Source organism: Halyomorpha halys, unplaced genomic scaffold (genome assembly GCF_000696795.3).
Source record: "Halyomorpha halys isolate HHAL.00 unplaced genomic scaffold, Hhal_1.1 Scaffold717.1, whole genome shotgun sequence".
Classification (NCBI taxonomy): Eukaryota; Metazoa; Arthropoda; class Insecta; order Hemiptera; family Pentatomidae; genus Halyomorpha; species Halyomorpha halys.
Genome location: NW_027115878.1, coordinates 263,423 through 291,381, shown reverse-complemented (window position 1 = coordinate 291,381; position 27,959 = coordinate 263,423). Strand labels below are relative to the sequence as shown.

At 28.2% G+C, this 27,959-nt stretch overlaps 3 protein-coding genes and 1 long non-coding RNA gene across 13 annotated transcripts in view; 2 read left to right on the top strand and 2 right to left on the bottom strand.

Moving 5' to 3' along the window:
• LOC106685618 (glutathione S-transferase) overlaps nucleotides 1-6,207 on the top strand; it is a 9,133-nt gene extending 2,926 nt beyond the window's left edge. The window contains exons 1-5 of one of the 4 annotated variants that reach the window (XM_067052833.1): nucleotides 2,165-2,313; nucleotides 2,885-3,049; nucleotides 4,391-4,558; nucleotides 5,038-5,180; nucleotides 5,267-6,207. In XM_067052833.1, the coding sequence (XP_066908934.1) occupies nucleotides 2,992-3,049; nucleotides 4,391-4,558; nucleotides 5,038-5,180; nucleotides 5,267-5,476 (579 nt within the window). In that variant the 5' untranslated portion in view covers nucleotides 2,165-2,313; nucleotides 2,885-2,991 and the 3' untranslated portion in view covers nucleotides 5,477-6,207. Of the gene's footprint in view, nucleotides 1-2,164; nucleotides 2,314-2,884; nucleotides 3,050-4,390; nucleotides 4,559-5,037; nucleotides 5,181-5,266 lie in introns of those variants that run through there. The other 3 variants (XM_014428407.3, XM_014428408.2, XM_014428406.3) reach the window with 3 other exon arrangements.
• A 2,184-nt stretch (nucleotides 6,208-8,391) lies between these two features.
• Nucleotides 8,392-15,271, bottom strand: LOC106685619 (uncharacterized). Its single transcript, XR_001343870.3, has 3 exons — nucleotides 15,064-15,271; nucleotides 8,773-8,908; nucleotides 8,392-8,693 (listed from the first exon to the last, which is right to left on the bottom strand). It is a non-coding gene; the product is annotated as an uncharacterized lncRNA (long non-coding RNA).
• Nurf-38 (Inorganic pyrophosphatase Nurf-38) lies at nucleotides 10,230-19,680 on the top strand. Its single transcript, XM_014428404.3, has 9 exons — nucleotides 10,230-10,577; nucleotides 11,153-11,271; nucleotides 11,658-11,777; nucleotides 13,235-13,321; nucleotides 14,075-14,138; nucleotides 14,701-14,763; nucleotides 16,533-16,743; nucleotides 16,829-16,938; nucleotides 19,394-19,680. The coding sequence occupies exons 1-9, from the start codon at nucleotides 10,400-10,402 to the stop codon at nucleotides 19,423-19,425; spliced, it is 984 nt and encodes a 327-aa protein (XP_014283890.1). The 5' UTR covers nucleotides 10,230-10,399; the 3' UTR covers nucleotides 19,426-19,680.
• A 1,876-nt stretch (nucleotides 19,681-21,556) lies between these two features.
• LOC106685612 (uncharacterized) overlaps nucleotides 21,557-27,959 on the bottom strand; it is a 62,897-nt gene continuing 56,494 nt past the window's right edge. For all 7 annotated transcript variants that reach the window (XM_014428394.3, XM_067052830.1, XM_067052828.1 and 4 more), the window contains 2 exons: nucleotides 24,942-26,564; nucleotides 21,557-22,048 (listed from right to left, as the gene is read on the bottom strand). In XM_014428394.3, the coding sequence (XP_014283880.2) occupies nucleotides 21,852-22,048; nucleotides 24,942-26,564 (1,820 nt within the window). In that variant the 3' untranslated portion in view covers nucleotides 21,557-21,851. The remainder of the gene's footprint in view (nucleotides 22,049-24,941; nucleotides 26,565-27,959) is intronic.

Below are 27,959 nucleotides of genomic sequence, written 5' to 3'. Positions count from 1 at the left end.
GGATTTTAAGAATTTAATTTTCGTATTTTTAGGTAGCTTGCCATGATGAGTTGTTGTGAGCAGTGGTTACCAATACACGGCACATATATGCTATACAAAGTTCGCAGCAACCTTTTTGAGCTGAAAAAATAAAAAAATGTTGCCACAATTATCCTTAGAGCGGTTGAATATGCAGGGGGAAAAAAAAATAGTGCATATTAAAAAAAATGGAGCTAGAGTAAATCGGATGTAAAAGCAAAAAAAATCAAAAGTGCAAAATAAGCATTTGGATACAGACGCTTATTGCTTCCTTTTTTTTATCTAGCACGTGTACAAGTCTCGGATTTGTGGTAAATGGCAAACGTATAGATCCAACTTCAGAATATTTAATCGAAACATCGATATTTCATTAGTTTGTTTGTTTATTAAGAAATTAAGGCGTAAAACCCATCGGTCATCAACGCCAACATTCCACTCAGGTACATACCCAGTGTTCAATTATATAAATGAAAAAAAAATACATATATATGTATAAAATAGATAGACAGAAATACATAGCTTATTAAAACTAAACACATGATATATAAAGTATACAAACAATACATAATATACAAAAAAAATATATATATACATTCATATATATATACATTATATATTCACAAATAGTCCTTGTATTTTCAGAAAATACATAATCTTATTTAAATATGATTCTCCATTTCCCAAGGCCTCTGATATATTTGAAGGTATACCCAGTTCATTTATTCTTCTCGCGTAGAAAATACACTCTTGGAAGATATGATTTATTATTTCATTAGTAAAACTTTATGAAATTTAATGGACAGTTTAAAAAATCAATTAGCCAATTTTTGCATCGATATTCGACTTTCTTATTAATATCAATACCAAAGTTTGGTAACCATGATCAAAATTTTTAGAAGAAATGTCGTTATTTCATTTGAAAAACACAGAAATTTTAAAGATAGACTTATAATTTAATCCTTACATTTGATATGAAGTAGCCGTCGCAGTTCTACTGCTATGTGTTTAAAATTAGGAAGATAATTGTTAAAAAGGAAGAACGTGAACCGAGGAGTTAGAGGACTAGTACCGAAACTGTGAGAAGTGGACCTAATGTTTAGATAAATATACGAGCATAAAAATGTAGGAATATTTCTTACAAACCAGGTAACCGTCTATTTGTGAGTAGCGTATGTCTGTACCATTTATATTTTAGTTGGCATACACGATTGAGCACTCAGTAAGGCACAATTTTAGACGTCCAAAGAGCTTTGTTGTACTATATGGAAAATATTGGATCGTCTATAGAGAATTTTGATTCAATTCTGTCTTCACAGTAGAGCAGCGAAGATGAATTATCAAAGCTAATGGTATAGTTACTATCCCTACTCGGTAATTATATAGATGTAATATACATAATAATGCGATAAGTAATAACATTCTCACATTCACCTTCAACGACCAAGAGGCTCCAACAGTTTCAGAGCATTATACCCAGACGTATGAGACATACTTCACTTCAGAGAGCAAATACAGATCACATACATACGACACTCGATCTACCGACTGTGACAGAATTTATATCGAGGAGACATCAAATTTTTTAACAGCCTCCAGAACTGTGTGAACCCATTATTAGGACACTGACACCGACAGGACGGCCACAAAAGTGGAAGACTTGACTGAGGACTACTAGCTCACTGACTATAGACATTACGAAATCTGATGAGTCCATCATCAGACAACAGACTTAACCCATATTACAATTTTCAGGCGAATCCCTTTCCTCATTCTCCTCTTAAAATGCAGTACAAGAGATAATTATAGTTACCAACCCACTATATATCAAAGCTATCCATGGGGCTTATAAGAAAAAAAATACCTCGTTAATTTATTTGTTTTGTTTTTTCATTATATCATTTAGAACAGTAAAATAAAAGAGCTAAATTACGAACTGTACCGATTTGATTGATGATAGCATTTGATAAGACTGTGCACTATTTGGATGCATGACATAGCTCCTCTTCAACATAGATTATTCTCAGCGCACCTGTTGCCAAAGCAAACATCATCAGTTAAACGAATAATCGATTTAAAAAATGCGACAGTTTCGTTCGAGAACACAATTCGCCTTTAAAAAAAACTTTAAAAGCTCTTGAACTAAAATTATTTAATTTCCTATAATTTGATTTTTGGATATTTTGTCCTTTTTTTAAATTATTTATTATCAAAAATGTACGTTTGGCATCATTTGAAATTTATTGCCTATCAGGAACTATTTTTGGAATGTTGCCAGTAATTTCATCTGTACCATGGGTAGGTAAGGGTTCAAATATAAAAAGACACGTTGCACAAAAATAATTCTTAATTTTTATATGCTTTCAGGAATATATACTATATAGTAAAAAAAAGACACTAAATTTATTTTTCATGATTATTTCAAAGGAATGTGGATGCATGGGCATTTTTATCCATGTTACTAAAACAATCATTGAACTATCATTTACGTTAAATTATAGACATTAATTAAAAAAAATCACAAAATAATATATAAAAAAAAATTATATATAAACATTATTGAAACAAGATGGCCTCGAGACCTTATAGTCTAGAAATATTATTAGAGTGCTAGCAATGGGTAATTTCTCACTTCATTTTGATCTTACTTCAAACTAGATGTATTTTTATGTAAAAACAGTTATAAATAGCAATAAATAAAAAAAAACATTATTAATGCGTAAACACATCTTTTGGAGGAAATGTATAAATATGATGACTTAATGATCATTATTATACAGTCTGAAGGAACTTTCCTTAGTGTTTTTTTTAATTTACCTTTTTCACTTTTTTAAAAATGAATTGATCATAGTTATATTTTATTTTTCAGAAATATGCCTAACTACAAGGTCACTTATTTTACTCTGACAGCACTTGGTGAACCCATCAGGTTTTTGCTAAGTTACATGGGCGAAGAATTTGAAGATTTCAGATTTAATGAGGAAGATTGGCCTGCAATCAAACCTAGTAAAGAAAAATATATCACATAATTTAGGTGTTTATTTAGCTTTCTCTCATCGCATGTCATTAGAACTAACCTCATTCCAGTCAAAGCATTTTAAGTATATCACATAAGAATGTTTAAAAAATTATATGATTGTGTATATGTCTATATTTAATGAGAAATTATTATCAAATATGCATTTTATAAGAGTTATAACAAAAAAAAAATCTATGAAATTGTTATAAGCTATATATTTGTAATTTTTATTGGTTTCCAGAATTGATTTGTTTATAATTAGCGTTTCTTCCTTATTTAGAGTAATTTTGGGCATTAAAATGTCTAAAACAATTATTAACAGTAGATATTATTTTTCTTAAAAAAAAAAAATAAATAAATAACAAATATTTCTGTTGAATAAATTTAATGTGAAGCTGTTTTAAAAAATGGATTTTTAAAAATATTCTAATGTTTTATCGGAATTTTTTTTCTTATCCAGAATTGATCAGTTGTCTATAATTATCCTTTCTTCCTTATTTATAATAATTTTGGGTATTACAACTTTCCAAACCAATTATCAATTGTAAATATCACTCACCATACTTGATAAAATAAAAATAGTCTAGAACAATACATATATAAGTAATTGAAAAATACATTGTGTAACTAAAGTGCCAGTTCAATTTTCACAAATCGCATGTCATCAGAAATAACCTTATTCCAGTAAAAACATTTTTAGTAGGCAACATAAGAATATTTATTATTATGTATATTTGTCATTTTTATTGTTATCGAGAATTAATTAGTTGTGTATAATGATCCTTTATTCCTTATCTGGAGTATTTTTTGACATTAAAACCAACTATTAACAATAAATATTACCTTATTAAAAAAAATATATATATAAAAATAGCTTCAAAAATATATCACTAAACTAATATTCTTTTATATGTATTTTAGTTATTTAAATATTTTAATTTTTACTGTAAAAGACTTTCTTCTGTATAACCATCCATGTACAAATGCATTCAGGCTTGTCCAGAACTTTATTGTCTGCATATAACATCTTGAATCGGTTCTTTAACTTAAAAGTGTTTTTGGGTGATTCAAGGATCCTTTGATAGAACTTGAGGTGTGGATGTAACTTAATATTTTTAATTTTGGGCATGATGGTCAAAATTGTCTAGACTTCAACTTCTCAAGTCAGAAGTGGTGCCAGTTTGAATCCGAGCAGGGTGAGTCGAAATTTATTTTGTGGAGGATCTACAGAATAAATCTGGACCTTCTCATTATGATTAAAATTTGTTTTTTACCTTTATGATAGCCCATCCTTTCTGTCCTGGATGCTAAACTAAAATTTTAAAAAATATATTTTTTTGTATATTTTTTTTATAGCTATGCCATTTGGGAAAGTGCCAGTCCTTGAAATCGATGGTAAGAAAGTTCATCAGTCTACTGCTATATGTCGTTATCTTGGAAAGCAGGCAAAGTTGGCTGGTAAGAATGATTGGGAAGCGCTTCAGATTGATGTTGCTGTTGACACACTTCATGATATGCGGCTAGGTAATACTATTTGCTTCATTGTTATTGCTTAGTTAAAAAAGCAATTGTAGTTTAATAATTAATGCATTAAATTTAGTTAACAGCTATTTATTTGCTGATGTTTCACTCCACTTTATAGTTCTTCATCAGGGCTAAAGAGGGACAACTTACAAATTTTTAATCTAAAAATATATCCTGAAAAAAAACATTATAATTGATTATTATGACCAGTGATGGTTTTTACGTGGTGTAATAAATAGAAGTTCTTATCTGTGATTGCATACAATTTTATTTTCCTTAAGAAAGTTATCAGAATGCAGTTCCGACACTTCTGGATCAAATCAAGTTCTGGATAATTAAATTAATAAGTAGTTTCTTTAACTATCATTTGGTTCTTGAAAATAGAATTGACATTGTTACTAATTTTTATTTCATTATTATATGATAGATATAAACACAAAAATTAATTAGTGTTAAGTTTTAATTTATGTTTTTTATAGCTATTATTAATTACTGGTATGACGAAAATGAAGAATCCAGAGCTAAAAAGCAAGGACCTCTAATGAACGAAATATTGCCATTTTATTTGAGTAAATTTGATGAGCTTGTTAAGGAGAATAATGGATATTTAGCTAATGGTCAAGTGAGTCAATTGGATTACTTTATGTCTTTTATTTGTAAATTGTACTTTGTGCCTTGAAACTTAATTGTTTTGTATGTAATTTTTAGTTATCTTGGGGAGATCTTTATTTTGTTGCTGCTTCGGAATATTCAATCAAAATGATTGAATTTGACTTTTATGAACAGTATGAAAACTTAAAGCGTTTAAGAGACAACGTCCTCTCTATCCCTCAGATCCAGGAATGGATGAACAAGCGACCAAAAACAGACATTCCAGTTCGATTTCCAGGATGTTGGTGTAATTTAAAGAAGAACTAATAGAAATGGACTGTAATTTTAAAAAATGTTATATTTCTGCTGTGATTTAATTGGATATCAAAAAGTTACTTCAGCAATGCTATATCCTATCGTAAAGAGAAGATCTAAATTAAAACAAGAAACAACTATTTTATTTATAAAACAGTGCTGAGACCACTACTGATGTACATCTGTGAAGTCTGGGAGTGGCATCCTTTACGAAAAGGAAAAAAATTACAATCATTTAAAAATAAGGTCCTAAGAATTGCAGTGGATGCTGCTTGGTTTGTAAAAATTCTGATTGCATCGGGAACTACAAATGGAATCAATAAATGACTTTATCAAACAACGGTTTATAAAACACTACTCCTTGTTACCGGCAGGAGCATTAACTTACAGCTTGGGAAATCTAATCTCATCCCGGAGACTGAAGCCAGGATGCTACAGGACATCCTGTTAAAAATTCTATGTTTATCTATTTTTATTATTGTCATTACTATTATTTTTTTTTCTCTCTTCATATTTTTCTGAAATTAACTTTTTTTTTTTACCCATTCGAAGTCAGTTATTTATTTTATTAAATCTGCAAATGTCATTGACTTTTCTTTCTCTCTTCTTAAGAATTATTATTTTTATGTATTTATTTTATATATATATATATATTAATAAATTTGTGGAAAATCATTCTACAAATAAAACAATAACCATTTATGTAATGCCTGTTTACAATAATAGTAATTCATCATAATGTTCTTTTTTTTTTTTTATTCCTATCAATCAAATTTTGTAATCGAATTTCAGCACACTTCCAATAATCTGATTTAGGTGAAATATGAATAGGTAAACTCTATTACAGTACAATAGTATGGTTGAATGAATAGATTGGCTGATTTTGGAACAAACATTTCTTATAATTGAATTTTAACATGATCAAAATGTCTAATGAAGTTGAAAATTGGCTGAAGGATTTCTCTACATCTCGATAGCTACTTTGATTCTGGAATCAATACCTAAGGTCACAGAAACTACATAACGCTAGTTGTGTCAGTTTGATTTTTCCTCCCATATAATATGGAAATAGGATTTGTTGTGCTCTGAGGACTAAAGGGCACTAGAGTGGCTAAATATTATTTGTTACATGGGCTATGAAAAATTCTAGAAAGCACCATAGAAATTTTGTTATATATCTAGAAATGTTATATATTTAGTTGTTATATATTTAAAGAAGAACAAGCTTAGGAAAATGTAAGCTGTATTAGATAGGTATTAGTAGTGTGAAGCTCATACTTCCTACAAGTAGCGATTGTCTCTCCCAGATTTGAGTCGGCTTAGTTAGGTTTCCCAGTCCTTAAGCCAACACTGATTTTTTGCTAATAAAGATATAATAATTAAATGCAGTTGTTTATGAAATGGCAAATTATTTACTAATTTAATTATTAGGTTTTTTGTTGTTTTTAAAGTACATTAAAATAATTATTGTTTGAGTTCTTATTGACAAGCAAATAACTACATTATTACATAACTTTTTAAACATCTTTAATTTAAATTTTGTGGTATGCCATCCTCTTAGAGGAAAAATATATTTAATATATATTAAATAAGTTGAATTTAATATTCAACTAACAAAGATGTTCTATAAAGAAATACACAAAATATATGAGATTTAAAAAATTTGTTAGAGGTTTAAATTTTCTTTTGGGAATTCAGAGGGCTGTAGTTATTATTTTCAAAAATTAAGAAAAAGCAGCAATAAAAACAATTATTTTGAACTTTTTGCTAAGGACAAAAATTATCATAAGTTTTAATAAAAAAAAAATTGAACAGAGGCAACAAATTTAAGTAAGAAAATAGTGTTTTAAAAATTATAATTGCCTTTAGGTAAAAAAAAAAAAATTTTTTTATCCATATATTTATTATCTTCTTGGATGTTTTGGGGGATACTGTTAATGAGGGAATAGCTTTTAAAAAAAGTATAAAAACTGCAGGTCATAGGATGAAACAAATTAAGAAAACAGTTGTTAAATTTTCCAAGAGAGGCCAACACTATCAACCCTAAAGGGTAGTAAGAAATGTTCAGCTCCTTTAAATTCCTGTTCTCCTAATACTAACTTAAGATTTTCAACTTTGTTTTTTGTTTTAAGGAAAACGTAAGGGGGGAAGGAAAGTGTCTAATAAATAAGCAAAATAAAGTAGTAATGTAATATTAGTCCATCCACATACAAGTATAAAAATTACAGAGTACAAACACTAATACTTTTTAGTAGAAAGAAGATGATCTGTGTGTGATAAAAGAAAAACTAAAATACTAGTTTTACAGTATTTTGTTGTTGGCAAATAGTACAATTTCACTGACTTGTACAATACTGGCTTATACTTTTTAACTTTTATAATACCACTAATATTTGTCAGCAGGATGCGGTGAAAGAAAAACTCAAATAGTCTTAAAACTATTTATTATGAGAAAAAGGAAAAATGGAATAAGAGTAAAATCAAAAATAAAGAAAGATAATCTGACATAGGCTAATCAAAAAATATATAATGTATTTAAGTTTTGTGTTTATCAAACATATGAATTATTGGTTAGCATTTGTGCTTAAAGGTATTTAATAGCTTTTAATACATAAATGAAGAAATTGTTATTATTAAATTATAAAATTCAGATATACAATTTATGGCTTTAATCTGGAGTTTTAGAAAGCAAATAAACTTACATAATGCCTGAAAAAATGAGACCCATGACTCATTTATCAACATGACTTTTCTTCTTAAATATCAATAAAATTTTCTTTAAGGTCATTCAGTAAAATTATTTTGTTGTAATTTTTTTAATCAATGTTTAACAACAGAAAAAAATTAATTACAACTATTTATATTTTCTATAAATTTAAAATCTTATTTTCATTATAAAATTACACCATACTAAGCCGCATAATATTAACACATAGTATTTTTTATTATCATTAAGTATTGTTAAAATTAATGAATTTTACACATCAGAGAGTGAGGTACTTCACAGGTTGACTCTTAAGTATTAAAAAAAACTTAATGGCCAAGTGAATACATTGTAGCATGTTTTATTATTATTTTCCATGATTTTATATAAATTAGTTTTACATATAATTATTTCTAGCGCTTTTATTTCCTATTGGACTTTTATTTCCTAGTGGTCCCACGGAATGAAAACTTGAATTCACCTACTCTGGTTAGAATAGGTTGGTTACCTGTAGATAACTCTCCCCTGTAAGTCAGAAGTTTGTTACATAAAAAAAACCACTCCTTTTTCCATAATTTTCCAATACTAAATTGGAAAAACTGACCTTGAGGATGTGATCACTGAGAATGATGGGGTGAGGATTCACAATGTTGTGGGTTAGATTCCCACCAAGATCAGTCAATATTTACTCAGAAAAATGAATCTAGGCATTCTCACTCTGCGGCTGCATAGGGCTTGATCTGTCAAAAAAAAAAACAAATATTAAAAAAACTTACCTCATCTTATTAAGTAAAGGTGGAGTGGATGTTGCCCACTTCACACTATAGTTATTGCAATGATCATTTGCAACAATGATTATTTAATTCATAAATTCACAATTTTACACATAGCCCTTTTATACAAATATCTTAATCAAATGAACATTTTGACAATCTCTGATCACACTTCTGGGAGCCCTATAACAGTTGATTAAAAAAAATATACAGTCAAAAACTTTATTTAACAAAAATTCTTTTGCAAAAAAGAATGCAAGAAGGGTGTTGTAATTGTTGTAAATAAAAAATAGTTCAAAGTCTAGCTTTATTTTGAACTCTTAAGTTATTAATTGTTAAAATATACTACAACTATCATTACTAAGTAATTTTGTGGAAAGAAATTGTTATATATCAGGTAAAACAATAAATCCTTGTTATTATAATAGTAGTGATATTGTTTTGCTCTGGTTCGATCTAAGTTGATGGTGGCTCTGATTATTACATTCCACCCATCAAAAAACTCTAGTCTATAAAAATCTTACCTTTTATTAACAGTCCAATAAATAATATCAAAAGGAAAAAAAATTACAGTAGTAAAATATTGACACCCCGCAAGATAAAACCTAATAACAGTGTTTGACCTAGTTCTGTTATCTTTTATTGCTAAGGGCTTAATTGAAAAATCAGTACTGAAATTGCATCAACTGTAAATAATAATTCTTTTTTTAAAATCCAATTTTCCAGTGTAAATGAATTTGAACCAGGCATTATAAAATATTTTTAAATTTCATGACCCTCATACACTTAATCATGAGCTCAGCATGGCCAAAAGAAAAATATTCATCAATTACACATGAAAGAAATATAACATCATGGGCATAGCTAGAATATTATAAAATAAATATAATTTTAATATTTATAATTACATTTCATAATAATTTTTTTAATGTAAAAAAAAATAAAACTGAGTAGATATACACATTGTTCCTTTACTTGAAAAAAGACACATCTGAGAAAAACTCTTTCATTTGGTCAGAATATAATTTTTTTTCAGAAATAGGCTGATTATTAATGAACATATAAAACTACATAAATGTCCTTTATTCTTTATTTATTGTAAATTCTTTGTACTTTTCAAAATACTGCATTAATAGTATTTACGGGGTATAAAGTGCTAGGAAAATATCACAAATGTGAAAGATGTAAAAATTTTTTGAATGTAGATGTTTCCTCATAGTTAGGTTTGCCGTATGACACCACCGAACAATCAAATCTATCCTCTGTGCAATAAGTAGATATAACCTCATAGTATCTTATTTTAACTTCATTTTCACAACTCTTTTATTTAGTTCATAGTGAACCATTAAACGGCAGTATTGTTCTCTTTACATCGCTTGTTACACAGAAGTCGCCCTAATAACTTATCTCTTATCAGTTGTAATTCAATTTTCCCACAGCAGAGTGCAGGCCCTTAATATGTTGAAATTAATACACGTGATTTCGCTGTTACCATTGAGACCTGTTGTTGTAAGGTCGTGTGGTGTTGTTAATAATTTAATTCAGACTTGTTCGATACAATCAAACGTTAGGAAAATGAGTTTCAAAGCTGTCGAACGTGGAACAACAAATACTCAGGCTTATAGAATATTTTTCAGTAAGTATTGAAAATAAGATTTTTTTTTTTTCTATCCCTTCACTAAGTGGAATTTTGTTTCCTAAGTCTTACAATATGTGAAATTGTTGTCCCCCATACGTTATTGTTGTTTTTCCTCCGGATCATTCAGACTGATAGTTAATAATTCGAAAATGAAGCCCACTAAAAAAAGAAACAAACATGATAAAGTTAATAATTTAAATCAGACCTGTTCAAAAAAGCCTAACATTGGGGAAATGAGTTTCAAAACTATTGAACGTGGAATGACCAATACTCAGGCTTACAAAATGTTTTTCAGTAAGTGTTGAAAAAAATTTTTTTTTTTTCAATCCCTTCAATAAATGGAACTTTGTTTCTTAACTCTTTTAATTGGTGAAATTGAGTTTTTTGTTCCTCTTACGTTTCATTTGTTATTTAAAAGCTGCATAATTTATATCTAGTCTTTATCGAAGTATCTCTCTTATAATTAATCGAGTGTGATTCAAGCAGGGTTATTGGAACTTGATATTTAAAATATGATTATATTCCTTTTCTCAGATTTAATTACTTTATTATTGTTTATTTTTCTCCAATAGAAAATTCTGAAGGAAATGTAGTTTCCCCATTTCATGACATTCCAATGTATTCTGATGAATCTTCTCAGTATCTAAATATGGTTGTCGAAATCCCGAGGTGGACCAATGCTAAAATGGAGGTAAATATTTTTTTATTACCTGTTTCATCATTCAATCTTCCCTTGACTATTCCTAAGGCAGAATGAGTATTAAAAATATTTGAATTGTCATTTCCATGTTCTATTGTTATTTTATATTTTAGCATTATACTTTTATACTTTCATAACCTTTGAGAATATGATGTATTATTCATGTAATGACTTTATGTTATGTTTGATAAGTTAAATAGTTCTTATTTTTCTGAGAAAAAAATCTTTAATTTTGGTTTATGATTTAACTTTGATATTGCATGTAACGTAAAATATTTGTTCTTTTATCCCCTTTTCCTATTTTTCTTGTACTGTTATTTTTCTTGTTTTCGGTGATTTATATCATATAAGTCTTGATTCATGTGATGAATTTACAGATTTCACGTACTGAACCATTAAATCCTATCAAGCAAGATACAAAGAAAGGAAAACTTAGGTATGTGGCCAACTGCTTTCCGCATCATGGGTATATTTGGAATTATGGTGCAATTCCACAGGTATCTCCACACAATATCTCTTAAATCATGATTTGATAATCTTTATGTTTTTTGGTGTGCTAGAACTGTGATGGACTCCGTCTACTATCATTTGCACATTTTTTGAAAACCCGTGATATGCAATTAGGAATGTTGCAATACCAGAAAAGTATTGATACTCCTTTTGATATGGTACTTCAACTGAAGTATTGATACCCGATAGCATCAGATCAAAAGTATCAATACTCAGAGAGTATCGGATAAACAGTATAGATACTTCCAAAGGCAGTAACTTAACTTATCAAGCTAAAAAAAGAGAGGTCTACCAAATTAGTAGTGATACCTTCCATACTTGTAGCTTATACAGGTTGACAAAATAAAATCAGAAATCTTGAAACATCTCTATGTTATGCCGCTTTGTAGCACAAAAATTCTGAATAACTTTAAAAGCTACTAGGGCACTCATCTATTAACTTATACTTTTTATGATGTCAAGAGCATTAAATTTACTGCTTATTAGCAAAAATCGGTCTCTCCTAGGTAATTTGAATTTAAGACATAAGACAATGTATTTATGATTGTATAAATATATTTATGTAACTTGTAGTTGCATTAAAATATAGCAGATGTAACTTTATTGTTATCTTTAGAAAAAGGGGAAACTTGTTTTTTGAATGATAATAAAACCTTTAAATTTGGTCAATATATGCATGAGTAGTATTGGTTTCAAGTTGATCTTTGAAAGTGTGCAAACAAATTTACCCTCTTAGGCAGAGAAATGAAAACCTTATATGCACATCTCCAACAAAAACAAATAATAGATTTTTCTCACTTGCTAGAGTGAAATTGTTCACACATTTTCCTAGTGCACTTCAAACCTTTTATTACTTGTGTATACTTTCATCAAAGTATGTTGAAATTTTTGTGGTCTAGGAAAGACAAATTTCCGCTCTTTCTGATGATAACAATAAAGTATATATTTGCTAGATTTGACAGCAGTAAATAATTACTCAAAGATATTGAAACAATCATAAATACATTGCCTCATATAGACCTTTTTGAGTCCGTTCTGTGCTATTTTCTATATTTTAATGTCCTTCAATGCCATAAAAATTTGAAGTTAATAAGTTGAGTATCATTGAGGCTATGAGGAATATTCATGATTTTTGTCTACCAAACTGGCATTAAAACATATCAGAGATTTGTAAAAAATTTCTATGTGATAGAAGAAAATAGAATTCATTTTCAGGTTCTGCACAAAAAAAAAACATTAAAATTAGCCAAAATAATCCAATAAATTTCTTAAGGTTTATTTTTATCATGTTCGTTGGTTTAGATTATACATTTACCCTAAAAAAAAAAAATAATAGAAAAAAAAATTATTTTAAATTCCACATTATTCCATATCTTTAATAGTATATCAAGAATCAGAGATAATGTTTTATTGGAAGTGTTATATTATTTGTTTTGTTTTTTAGACCTGGGAAAATCCTGAAGTGAAGGACGAGCACACTGGTTTTAATGGTGATAATGATCCTATTGATGTTCTTGAAATTGGTTCTCGGGTACGTTTATTTTAATGTATATTATTATAATTGTCTTGTTGATTATTGCATTCTGACAAATAAACATGAAGTTGACACAATATTACTTGTATCAAAATAAGTAACTAATTATATTACTTTTAATTTTTATTTGATTCCTATGAAAAATACTATGATTTTTAACTCATTTGAACCAATAAAAAGTCAGAGCACTGTTTTGACAGTACACTGTATAAAAATTGAGTTGATTGTTTTCAAAATAAGAAAAGATAATATATTTTTTCCAAGATTGAGGGATCATAAAAAAATATAGAGAACTTTGTTATTTACTGTGAAATTTTATAATTTTTATTTTTTGATGGGACTAACTTTTTGTTTTTGTATACTAATGGTTTAGGGGAAAAACTAACTGTTCACTTAAGTTAAATCTTAATTTCCTTTCTATCTTGTTTATTTATGTACTTGAATATTGGCCAGATGAATCATTATATTATATCATTATTATATTCATCTCAAATGTATGAATGATATTGTTATCAAAATTGAAATCTTTAAATGACCTCAATAAAAAGATTATGTTCATTATTTATTATTGTTTTTATCCTTGGTTTTAGTTCAAGAGTAGATTTCCCATTAAATGTTTTTACTTTTTTATTTTTTTGTGTTATTCATAATTATAAACTTATTATTGTATTACCTCTAGGAAATTTTTATTGACTATTGAATTTTTTTCATGGTTATTTTGATGATTTTTTTAATTAAAATTTATTGTAGATTGCTAAGAGAGGAGAAGTTCTTCAAGTGAAAGTTTTAGGTGTTATCGCTTTAATTGATGAAGGTAAACATTTATTTAGATTCTACTTATTGTAATAGCTTTGATTTTAAATTTACTTAAATTATTATATCCATAGTCAGAGGGATTTATTTGTCTATTTAAGTTTTTAATGTCTACTTTTTAGGACAATAATTTTTGTTCAGCATTACTTGTGTTTTTTTACGTTTATAATTTTTTTCTTTTAATCTATTTTTCTCTTCTAACAAAATTCTTCATGGTGGTTTTGTTTTGAAGAAAACAAAAAAAAATGAATAATTGAATTCTTCCCCTCCAGTGCAGTAGTGTTATTAAAATATGGTTTTAATCCAAGATTCCCAAAGATTATTTTATTCAAAATCAAATATTTGTGTCTCCTGACCACCGGGTGAGAAACACTGACCTGGATGAACTTTACTTTTGCATCTGACATTTATTATCGCTTCCTTAAATTTCGGATATTATTTACTTTATGATGTCCCCTTTATATTGCTTGATGAACAATATCCCATTTGTTGGGTGAACTTTATTTGCAGTGTTAAAATTAATTTATTAAAATAAACATTTCTTTTTTTTTTTTTTTTTTAAGGAGAGACAGACTGGAAAATAGTTACAATTAATAAAAATGATCCTGTTGCTGATTCATTAAATGGTAAGTTTTTATGAATGATATTTTTAGACAGTTTTATTTTAGAGAGACATTTTATTGAAATCTACATTACTTTTTTTTTTTTTTACTATTGTAAATCATTGATAAAGTTATATGTTCATTTGTATTAATACTAGGTGCAATTAAATGTTTTGAAAATTTATTTTCACTATCTGAAATGACAAAAAGAAGCAGAATATAAACAAATGAAATGAACAAACATAAAAATATAAGTTGATATTTTAAATAAACTGCTTAATTTTAACAAACAAAAAAAACTTTAAAAATAAAAATATTAACTACTCATGAGGTTATATGTGAGGTCTTCATGTGTTGAGGATATCATCTGTCTCTACAAGAGGCCATAGATAGACAGAGACCATTACCAGTCTGTACCGAGGTTCTATCCTTTGGGAGTTGATATTTACTCCGGACAAGGTCCTATATACATCCAACATTTACGTTTAAGAAACACACGAATGAACTTTTTTAAATAACTTAACAATAACAGCTTTTTTGTTTTAAAAACAAAAGAGAGGGGAAAAACATATGGCTTTAAATAGTCAACTGGAAAGGGATATAAAAAAATAAATTGAAAATAAAATAAATATCTTAGTTGTTTTGTTTGATACTTGATTATAGAGATGTTTCTTTCTTGATTGTACGTTGATAAAATATTGTTCTCTATAATATTATGTTTTACAATTGGGAAGTTATCACCAATCAAAATAAAGGTTATAAAAATAATTATAGTCAAGTTTATATCACCATAATTATAATTTACAGCCAAGATGTCTGATGTTTTGGCTATCATGCCATTATCAGGTACACTATAAAAATTAGAATATATATATAATTCCATGACACCAATTCTGAAAATATTAATTTAAAATTGATTATGTGTGATTCACAATAGTTATTTCACTTACATCTTATTTTGGTGTAATCAGATTTTAAATACATATTTAGGAAAGCTATTCTTAATATCCATAACTTATACATTTTTGGTGAACTAAAATACTGTAGGAAGATAGTTTTTTACAGGTAAAAAATAGTTTTTTTTATTATTTTGTTCCTTTATTGATTGTCTCCTGTACTATCTTCCTACATTCTATTACATATATGATCAACTATTTATCCTCCAATAAAAATATATATAAGTAATTGTTACAAAAAGTGATAAGTTCTCATAACAAAAATATATATATATTTTTAAAATATTGTAACAAATATATATTTTGGATCTATTGAAGTAGGAGGTATTTATGTCTAACCATTGCTTGTATATATCCTAAGTTCACCAAAAATGTATGAGTTATGGATATTTAGATAATGACAATAGCTTCAATAGCCATGTTTGGACCCAATTTAAAAATGTATTTAAAATAAGATAAATATTCAACAAAATAAAAAAGTAAATTGTAAATTAATTTTTTGATGTTGACGTCATGGGATTTTTTTTTTAATTGTTATAGTGTTCCTGATGATGGTGTGATAGTCAAACACATCACAATATCTTGATTGTAAATTAAAATTAAGATGTAATAATTTTTCCTATAATTATTTAATAAATTTACCTTCACCAAATAAAAATTTGTGATTTAGCTTGTTTATTCATTGATATAAATAAATTATTGTGTTGGTAATTTATAAATGAAAATAATGTTAAAAGTATTTGGCTTTCAATTAAACTGTTCAAATTATCTTCTCTCTTTCATTCAATAATTATCTGTATTATTAATGTACAATTACAATCAAATTCTTTGTTTCAGATATTGGAGATGTCGACAAATATTTCCCCGGTCTCCTGAAAGCCACTGTAGAATGGTTAAGAATTTATAAAATTCCTGATGGCAAACCTGAAAACCAGTTTGCTTTTAATGCCGAATTTAAAGACAAAGCCTTTGCTAACCAAATTATTCTGGAAACACATCAACATTGGAAAAACATGATGTGCAGGGACGAAGAAATCGATATATCAAGGTGAGCTTCACCATAATTATGTTTATTATTTTTGTCTTATTTTATTACTAGACAATAAATAATAGGTAATTACTAATGTTCATAGGGTAAATACTGGCGTGAGCGACAGCAAGAATAAAATCAGCCTTAAAGAGGCCGAAGAGATTGTTAACAAAAGCCCACCGTTTGCACAAGGAGCTCCGGATGATGATTCAGGTAATAAGTTATGTATAATGTTTAGTCATTTACACATGTAATTTTCTTTGTATTTATGCTTTGCATAACTTATGTTAATTGTTTTATATTCCCATATTGATATTCCACTTGTGTATTATGAAACGCTGATCAGCCAGAGAAAAAGTTGGCACATATAATCAAAAACACTCCTTGATGGTTTCAAATCTAAAATCTTAAAACATTTTTTAATATAAACCAGTGGTTCCCAATCCATAGGACCTCTGGTATTACAAGAGCCCAGTGGAAAAAAAGTCATTTATTTCTCTCCAATTATCGATTAATTTATTGAAAACTATGTAATAGTCAAAATTGATGAGTCTGTCAAGTATAGGGGCAGAGAGAATTCAAAATGACAGCTGTTTAAAAAAAATTAATTTTTCTTTTGGACCTTCATGTCTTTAAAACTACCTACAACACTAGAAAACCTAATTGAAAATCATTTAAAGTAGAGTAAATTTACTGAAATATGAGCCAAAATAAAGTTATTTACATTAAAAAATTCCTGAGATAAAGTTTTTTAAAAAGCAGCATTTCATAAAAAATGGACTGAAAAGTCAGTAGTTAGTGAATTTATTTAGGGAAATCTATATCTGAGGAACAATTCGATGTACAGATGTCTATGACCTCTCATACTAAAGCTAGTTTAATATACTATAAAGTAGTTAATAACGTTTATCTTCATCGGAGTAATAGTTTTCATGATATTTAACAACATAAATTCACATAGTGTTGATTTTTAGTTGTTTGGACAAAAGTTTTGGAATTATGAAATACTATGCCAGCACTCAAATTAAAGCTAGTTGAATGTACTATAAAGTAGTTAATAGTGTTTAACTTTATAGAGGTAATAGTTTTCATGATAGTCGATAAAATAAATTGATTTGGGTGAAATACCAAGGGTCCAAGTTACTTATTGAAAAGTATTTGAGTATTAGGTTGCTTGAAAGTGTATTCTGAGGAAGTTTTTTAATGTTTTACCTTTTAAAATCTGTCTGCTAACACTATAATGTCAGGAAAGGGAAACAATAAAACAGTTTTGCTATAATTCCTCACAAAATATGTACTGCTGGACCCTCTCGCGCAACCTCTGGTCTGCAGACTGCTGGTTGGTTGGGAACCACCGATATGAACAGTAGTTGGAATTTAAATCACTTTAATTTTATTTATCAAAACAAATAGTATAATATCATTGTTAAATTACTTATCAAAATCCTGATTATTCCCTCAAAAAATAGTTGTTTTTTTTTTTTTTTTCATCTGGCAGAACATACCTCCTATGTTCTGAAATTCTATTAAAAAGATATTTCTATTTTTGATTACTTCTTAGTTCATGGAATGAAATACAGGGAGAAATACTTATATATAGATTCATTGGTAGTGAAATATATAGATTTATTGGTAGTGAATTCCTGAGGAAATTTTTGAAATATGACTAAAAGTTTCTCCTCAGAAATTGTCTTATTTTTTATTGAATGTCTAATTATTTATCATTGATACACATCAAGTGAAGAAAACAAAGTACAGTTCGTTGTATGGTAAAATTCAATTTCTTAATTATTAATTTTTTTCACAGAACCCAGTTTGGATTCACTGATATAAATGCTTAGGAGCTAAAGAAATTGGTTGCTATTTGATTAGGTTGTGAAATATGATAAACTTGAGTTTCTTTAGTGAATCTGCATTTTGATTCTCTTTAGAAAACATTTTCAGTTTTATATATAAAGAAAACCCTACAACCCAAGGGTCAGGGCACTTTGCAAGGAAGTACTATTACTAAACCAATGGTTGTGCAAGGAGGTGATTTGGTCAGAATCACGCTCGACCGCCAGAATTTTCCCCAATTAAGGGTACTAACTTTATGAGGCTGGGTGGACCCCGGTGGGTTGACTCAAGGCTTCAGTAACAGAATAAATAATTATAGCCTATATCCTTAGAGTTAGTAGTCAGTGCCTTACTGCTGAGCCACCTCACTGCCAATAAGTTATATGATTTTATTAAATTAATATTAAGTTCTATAATTATATTTAAATTGTTCATTAATATATTAATTTTGTTTTTTGTTTGAGAGTAACTTCAAATAAAAAAGATTCTTTACATCTTTATCTCTCAATTTTGTTTATTTTTCTCCAATGTTTCGCCCTCCAGGCCATCATCAAGGAGACACCTTCAATATTCGAATTATTTTCTTCAATTCACATAGCACTATAGTTCTACTAACATATCTTATGTTTGATTTGGCCAAGTTATTAAAATTTGTTCTTCCTACTGCATCTTAAATTTTATACATTTGTTTTTTATATTTATATTATATATAAACTTAAAGAGGCAGTATTTGATGAGATGTCTGGTTTAATAAAATTTGTAAATTGTATTACTATTATTTAATTTTACGATAGTAATAAACCTTAATTATTTTTCTGATTATTTGTTTCAGTTGGAAAATGGCACTTTCTACATTTAATGTAAAGAAGCTTCAGAATGGTCTGCCATAGGAGGTTGATTAGTGGGACTGGAAAAATAAAAATAAAAAAAATTAATACTCGGTTTATTGGAATCACTACTTAAAATTTTCCAATAAATCCATTTGTTTTATTTTACTTTCTGTGGTTTTTCAGAATATATTATTTATTTTTATAGCCTTTTTTTTCTATATTTATAATTTTTCATCAGAAAATTATTTGTTTTTATTTTATTTCTAAAATAAATAGAAGTTTTATGCAATTTTTGGTTTTTTTAAAGTTTGAACAACCTTTACCCAATTGATATGCACAATTTTAATACCTACACCTGATATTCCATTGAAGACTTTTTATTTTTATTTTTTTAGATCTATCACACTGGTTTTATTAAGAAATGAGATGTTCAGTACTAAGACAGATGTAAAAAAAATTTAAATCTTGAAGTGTTTGTTTATTAAAATGTTTTACCTTCAATCAGGAATTACTTGTCATAAATTAATATCAACAATATTCTCTTAAGTAAACATATTTCTTAAAAATTCTTTCAACGATTGAGGCATGGATATGGAAAGGGCTGTAAGTGCCAAAAATACGAAAAATGAGATTTTGATGACGGAATAACGATGAAGAAACCAGTGCCAATCGACTGATGACCACTGGAAGTTCCTATCTTAAATGGTTTAGTTCCTAGAGCTGTAATTTGTTTATAATTTTAGAACAAAAAGCCTGGCCAGCTGACTGTTTTTTCATTTTTCTCAAAACTAGTTTTTTGGCACTTAAAGTATTTTCCATTTCCATGCCTTAATCTATGAAATCGGCCTTAAAAAGGCCAGTGATATTAAAAACTTCAATTCATAAAAAATTCAGTTACCGTGTTTTATCCTTAAACACTTATAATCTTAGATTAATGTTCATTGATGTATGGTGATAAGGAAAAGCAAATGGGTTGCTTGGTGTATTCAGTTGGTTTGAGATATATTACAAATTGTCAGTTTGTAAAGTTTTTGTTCATGAAAATATTGAATAAATAAATAAAATTTTATCCATTTTAGTCTCAAACATATTTATTCACTTTATAAGTTGAACGTTTCTGCTAATTCGGCCATCCTCAGGGACAATCTTAAAACAATTTTAGAATTAAATCATTTAAAAACACTTCATGCAGGCTATTATGACAAGTATTGTTGTGATACATTTTAACAAAGAAAGTGACTGTGATAAATAATTTTATTTTTAATTTGATGTGAAAATTGACTAATTAGGGTAATTTATTGGATTGACCTGGGCAGAATAGCCTGCATGAAGTGTTTTAAAATGATTTAGTTCTAAAATTATTATATTAAGATAGAATAAATATTAAGATGGCTATGGCCATTTGGCTAGTTAATAAATATTAAGATTGTTCTTGAAGATGGATGCATTGGCTGAAACGTTGGACATATAAAGTGAATAAATATATTTAAGACTAAAATGGATAAAATTTTATTTTTTTAAACAATATTAACCAGTCTCAAGAAAGTGTTAAGAAAATATTGAACTTAAAAAAAAATTAATTTGTTGTCACCGCTTTAACAGTGATGTATGACAATAAAAAAAGTTCATATTTTATTTTGAATTGTTCTTATACCAAAGAATAATACCATCGACTGGTTACTTCTTCCACCAGAACCAAAATCTGTTTCTAGGCAATTCAAATTTACGGTACAGTGTATGGAGTATGTCTAATACAAAATAAAAAAACTTTTTTTTTGAGATATATAGCTATTAAAGCAACATTGTGATATACCCCAAACACCTTTAGATTTCTTCAGTATAAATAGTTTACAATACAATAAAGTACTACATAAAACAATTTTATATATTTTAATTTATTTTTAAATATATCGCCTTCTAGTAATTATAAATCAGCAAACAATAAGTGGTTATGTGAACACTTCGATTGAATTAGTTTTAAATTTGAATAGAGTCGTAAACAAAACATTAATTTTTTAATTGTGATATTATTCCTGCCAGAAAGTGATATGATCTCTCTTGTGTTATATTAGGGTATAATAAATGATAAACAACATAAAGGTTTTTTGTTTTTTTAAAATCATTACCTTCAAAATGATAAGATAGGGAAAACCAACATAAAACAATTTGTAAATAAAAAAGATATTTAATTCTGAAAGGCTTTAACATTTTAAAGTAAACACAATAATAAATAAATTATTTTATCATAGACAATAAATAAAACAAAACAAAAAGAACAGTTAAAATACCTGTACAATGTAGATGGTTGTTAAAACACAATATTCACTAAAAATATTAAATTCAGTGATATCGTTTTTTCACAATTATAAGTCTTTGAAATGGACACTCACTCGAGCTGTCTTTGGTTAAATAATTTTAAAACAGATAAAAAGAAAATCCCTGCTCTGACTTTTTGGAGAACTAGAAGTCTGTGTACGCAGGGGAGGAAGACTGGTTAAACTTAACAGGCCTGTAGTAAGCCATGCTCTTCTGCCACCCGCGAGGTGCTGTGTTGAAGTTGTTCAAGCCAGAATAATTTAAATGTGTCACCTGTGATGTGGAAGTATAAGCTGTTGGCTGAGACGGAGCAGTCTGCACTGGAGGAGCACTTTCTTCACCTACGATAGTAAAAATCATGAGTGGGTACAAAATTGAAAACATTATTATATTTTTATTGAGTATATTATTGCGATTGCATTGAAATGTCAATATCATGAAGGGAATTATACATCCCAAGCAAGTTATACATATATTGTACAGCTGTAGTCAATATTAAAAAAAAAAATTAATAACATTTCGGTTAAATTTAAAATTATGTAATACTTTTATTTCACTTCCTCAATTTAAACTTCATGTCTATGAAGCTAATAATAATATTCCTGGATTAAATTTTTTTTAATTAAAATTTTCTTATTCAGTAAGAATGTATTTGTCTGATATTTCAATGGTACTGAATAAATGGGTTAGAAGAAACACTATTGTCGTACAATAAAACAACTAATAAATTTCCTTAATTTATTACAAATTATCTTAAGAATCCCCACGAATACCTCAATTTCCCGTTTTTATGAGGAGTTGAAGTGGCTTTACCCTTCCAACCATCTATGTCTTTCCTTGCATCCTTCCCAAATTATCCAATCCTGCCACCCATTGTACATCTCAGATCTTAAAGTCAAATCCTCTGTTCATTCCCGCAATACCTGTCCCCGGTCTTCAGACCCATATACAAGGTTTAACCGAACTGCAGCTTTTGACATATTCTTTTTTACCTGATACTCTTCCCTTTGAAATTGCATTCCTAATTCCAACCATCAATCCAATACCCTTCCCACCTTTGAATCTCACTTATTCCATCATTTCCTTACCATTCAGCTCCAACAGAATTAAAATAGATATTCCATATCCGCTATGTGTATAAACACTGTTGTATTAACTTTTAAAATATTTATACTTTTAATTAGTATCACTATGTAAATATATATTTTTTTCTGAGTTATTAATATCATGAATTATTTTTTTTCTGTTTAAAGACCTGAAAATTGCTTTTTATTATTTATTAATTATTCTTTTTCCCCCTTCCTTTATTCTAAGGCTCTAAAGCCCATAAACTATCTTTGTAATGTTATTTTGAAGGGATGTGTCCCAAAATAAATAAAGAATTTATTATTTATATGTTAAAAATTATTATTAAAACTTCAGATTTCACTGGGCAGGGCATTTTAGCAGAACGAGAGATCAGATACTGAAGAAGCTTATGAATAATATTATCAATACAAAGAGGAAAGTGGTTAGACCTAGAATGTGATGGGAAGATGAGTGCAGTTATATTAGTCTTCCAAAATTGGAGAGTGGCAGTACTTCACAGAGAAGAATGGTGGTGGAAAATATAAGAGGCCTTGACTCCACATTAGTTGTGGTGCGACAGACAGATAGACAAAAATGATATCATCACTTAAGCTACCTATGTGATACCATGTAAGTCCAAAAAAAATCAACAATACGATTTTATGAATAATAATTTAAAAAATAATTAACAATCAACACATTATTCTAGAGACATATCATATTAACCATCATTTTGTAGGATACCTATATCATTTTTTGTGACCAAGAATTCTTTTGAGATGTTTCTAGAATAAAGTTATTAATTTTATATTTTGATTTTACTTACCTACAGAAAAATAAAAGTTTTTGTTTATAATTTTTGCCTTCCCTAATCTTAAGATTTTTTTTTTTTTTCGAAAATCATAAAAAATAGCAATAACTTCAACAAGAGCCAACCAAACGGCACAAAACTTGGGAACTTAGGTAGGGAAGTAAATGAAAGTTGTATGATGCGTGAACCACACCAGATTATTTTAAAATGGTATAAAGTGTTTTTTCGGAGTTATGAGGCATCACGGCTCAAATGACAATATGGTTAATATTAATATCCTATTGCAACTATGGTTACCATTCTTTAGTTATAGTTTTGGGGCTAAATTAGGCAATATATATGTTAATTATATATTCGTGGGTTCTTGTTTCTTGCTTCTTAATATAAAATGCCATTCATAATTTGAAGACCATCACATAGAGATATTTTCAAAATAAATATCATAAATCCATAAACATATGTTATTCTGTAATTTTATCATGCTAGTCATGTCCAAATAAATATTATATACTTCAATTGGGAAGAAAGGGTTCATATACTCATGCTTTGAAAGAATAGTTTTATAGTATAATAATTACCCCTCGAACTTCTGTTACTATCCTTATAACTTATAAAAGTAATTTTTTATGGATTTTCAAATGGGATTTTTTAAGAATGACTTTTAAAATAAAATGCTTTTATTTTTCTTCAATAGAAAAAGAATTGTTTGAAATAAAAAAATAATTCTATAATTTATATTATCAAAAATGTATTATTTTTATTGAAGAATGTATTATTAAATGTTTTTATTTATCTAAACTACTTGCTGCAATTAATAGAAATATTTTATATTTTATTTGATTTAAACCAGGTTTTCAGTACTTATGACTCGGGCTCTAATTTCTTTATAAGAACAAACAGAACTATGAAATATTTTTAATACTTATAAAGGTTTTTAGAACACCAATTTAAACAAATAAAAATTAAGTTTTGTATCGTGTTAATATTTTTCAATTCATAAATCACCTCAAGATGGTTCTGGAATATAATGGCTCTAAACTACAATAATTTGTGCCATGCAAAAAACTAACAATAACAAATAAATAAAAAAACAAGGAAGTAAACAAACTTATGAGGTAACCATCAAAATTTGACATCCACTATGATAGATCAAGATTCCACATTTTCAATCCTTCATTTTTATCAAACAAATGAAAAATCTACAAATAAATGCAAGACCTTAACAAAACACATGGTGAACTAATGCCAGGATAACAATGTATAAACGGACAGCTTGCAAAATGAGTCAATTCATGGATTTGTAGTTAGTAACAAAAAATTAAGTAATCAAACATTTATCATTCTGAATGACTCACTCCAAGGGATAAAACTGTTTTGGCCTTCTCCATATGTCCCTTTACTATAGTTTTGTTGTTCAAAAGCGGGAAGCTTTGACACATAAGTCTCTTTTTCATGAATTTTATTTGTACTTTTCTCCACAGATTCTTTCTTTTGAACCTTGTTAGACCTCAGTTTTTTCATTTCTTCTTTGTATTTTTGCATCTGCTGATCATAAATCTCCTTTTTATGCTTTTGAAGCTCATAGTGTTGTTGAATTCGCTGAATTTCTTCTTCATCCATATTGTCAATTTTGTCTTTCACTGGATCTTTTGAAAATTCCATATGTGTCTGTGAAGAAGAACCATACGTTACGTTTTCTACTAAGGAAGAAAAACTGACTTCCTCTTTTTTCGATACATTTTCCGTTAAGGAAGAAAAACTAACTTCCTCTTTTTTCAGGTTTTCTTCAAATTCTGTTTTCTGTTCGCTATGTGCTTCTTTATAAAGGAATTTATTCGGTGAAACAGCATCAGGTATTTTGTCCTGCATTTGTTTATATCTCATTTGGGGTCTTGTGCTTTGTTCAAATGTATTAATTAAACTTTTTACGGGTATTTTTTCATAAGGTCTATCGGGTCCATCTGATTCATTTAATGAAACATGAATATCCCCAATTGCATTTCCAAACAAGGGCTTGGCACCAGGTACGAGGGATCCAGGTTTTCTGAATGATTTCTTTTCGACCTGAACAGTAGGTTCTGGCTTTTTTATTCCACTGAAATCGACACCGGAAAATATAGGGACTGCCCCTGGCACTTGTGCAGCAGGTTTCTTTACTTCAGGCTTGTGTACTTTTTCATACTCTAAACTAAGTTCATTAAATTCTCTTTCACACAGATCTTCAACTTCTTCATCTGCAGATATAGTTTCTTGTTCAAAGTGTAAATGACTGAAACAGTCTGTTTTTTTATATACTTGGTTTTCTTGAGAGAATTGCTCATTATTACTAACAACAATTGAGGGTGTGCTATCAAAAGCCAGACTAGACACCTTTGGTAACCCAGCGGTATCAGAAGGTTTAATTTCTTCTGAAAAGCTGAGATTTTGAGCAACATCATGTGTATCTTGGGGTTTGCTTAATGAACTATCATCATTTACTGGAGACCGCCTCTGTTCTGGTAAATCAACAGAAGGCAAATTTTCCACATTTGAGCCGTGCTCATCATATATCTCTTCCGAATTCGTTTCGGTCGAAGATGTTTCGATTTCCTCATTCAAACAAAATGTCACTTTCTTTTCTATTACTTGCGAGGCATGTTTTCTTTTACTTTCATCAAGTATTACTTTACTTTCCTCCTTCTCTAAAGTCGTGATATTATTACTCAGCACAATGGCATGATCCTCTTTCTTCACGCTCGGAGGTTCCATGGTTTTAGAAACAATGGGCTCGTATATAAGAAATTCATGGGGGTTTCTAGTTTTAGGCGCTTGAAGAATTGACTCATCGAGCACTTCATAGCCAGATAGTTCTGTTGCAATGGAAGGTATATTTTCGACAATTACTGGCTCAGTACAAATTTTGTTCGTTTCAGGATCATATGCCAAACTGATTGGAGACCTTGGCGATCCAGCAAAAATTTTATCCAGCTTCACAGAACCTAAGTAAAGTTAATTTCGCTATATTTAATGAGAAATATATCAATCTTTATAAACCAAAGAAAAATATTGTTATATAGGATGTCCTATTTAATAAAATCTGATATTGAATTACTTAAAATTGTTAAAGATAAAGGAAAAAGATTAAAGCTCTAGATTTACATGGTGTAATTAGTGAGAAAGAACAATTTTCCTTTTTTACAAAAAGAGGATTATAATTTAAATACGAAATATGAACAATGATCACTATTTATAAGTCATGCTATATTAGCTTTATTGAGGATAAATGATACCACAGATATTTTTTTAAAAAGATAATTTAGACATAATTTAAAGTTGGTTTTTTCCATTATAGTATTTCGATAGAAACATCAAAATATGAGATCATTACAACCCAGATCCTCCTTTTGTAAAAAAACTGTTATAAATTTGAAATTCTATAAATAATTACTTCATATTAAACTAAAAAGAAAAAAAAACTCATCCTATCATTCATTAATCAATCATTTTTAAAGCTTTTTTCTGCTTAACATTTTAAACACTTGATACCATGTTAAAAAAATTAAATAACACACTTGCTATAATAAAGTCATATTTTCAAACATCTTACTCTAATTCAATCTTATTGCTATTACTAACTAAATAATTATCCAGAAAATTTAGATTGAGCAGGAAGTGGAGGAAAAAATTACACAAACAAATTTAAAACGTATGACGTAAATGTTTAGAAATAATTATGTACATAGCTAAATCAATTTAAGCACACAGTGCTAAAATTGATAATAAGTTTTGTTTGCAAAATCTAACTTAAACAGAAATATTCTTTCAAGAAAAAAATTATAACATTTATACTGGTTTAAATTTTCATTTTCTTAAAAGATCAAAAAATATTATTTCTTAGAGAAGCAACAAATAAAACAGTCTAAAAAGTTATGTTTCTGACTTAAATAAATACACGTATATTTATAATTTTAATTATTAATTTGTTCCTTTCCTTGTCCTTGTTTTTTTTTACTGGGATGTTAATAAGCCCAACAGATATAATTTTAGACTCAGAATCATAAAAGTTTTGGAATCTCTCTTTCGGACCTTTCCGAAATCATCATGTTTCTATATAACAGAGCATTACTGAATGAAGTTATTAATAATTTATAATTAATTAATTTGTTTGAAAAAAGAATGACAGTGAGTAGTGTCATCCTGCCATATTACCACACATAAGGACAGCCTGTTTAGATTGAAAATGGGTCAATTTTAGACTTCAAAAGTAAACTTTTTTTCTTTTAAATACAGACTAGGATTATATAGATGGCAGCAATTACGCTATCATTCTATAGTCTAATAGGCAGTATTTTATTTATTATCTTGATATGGTAATTTTGATTCAGATATTATAT

Excerpts from the sequence above, each read along its gene's own strand:
- Nurf-38 (XM_014428404.3), top strand. The coding sequence starts at position 10,400 with ATGTTGAAATTAATACACGTGATTTCGCTGTTACCATTGAGACCTGTT. Across the intron at positions 11,778-13,234 it reads ATTATGGTGCAATTCCACAG|ACCTGGGAAAATCCTGAAGT; the intron begins GTATCTCCACAC and ends TTTGTTTTTTAG. Across the intron at positions 14,764-16,532 it reads TGTTGCTGATTCATTAAATG|ATATTGGAGATGTCGACAAA; the intron begins GTAAGTTTTTAT and ends TCTTTGTTTCAG.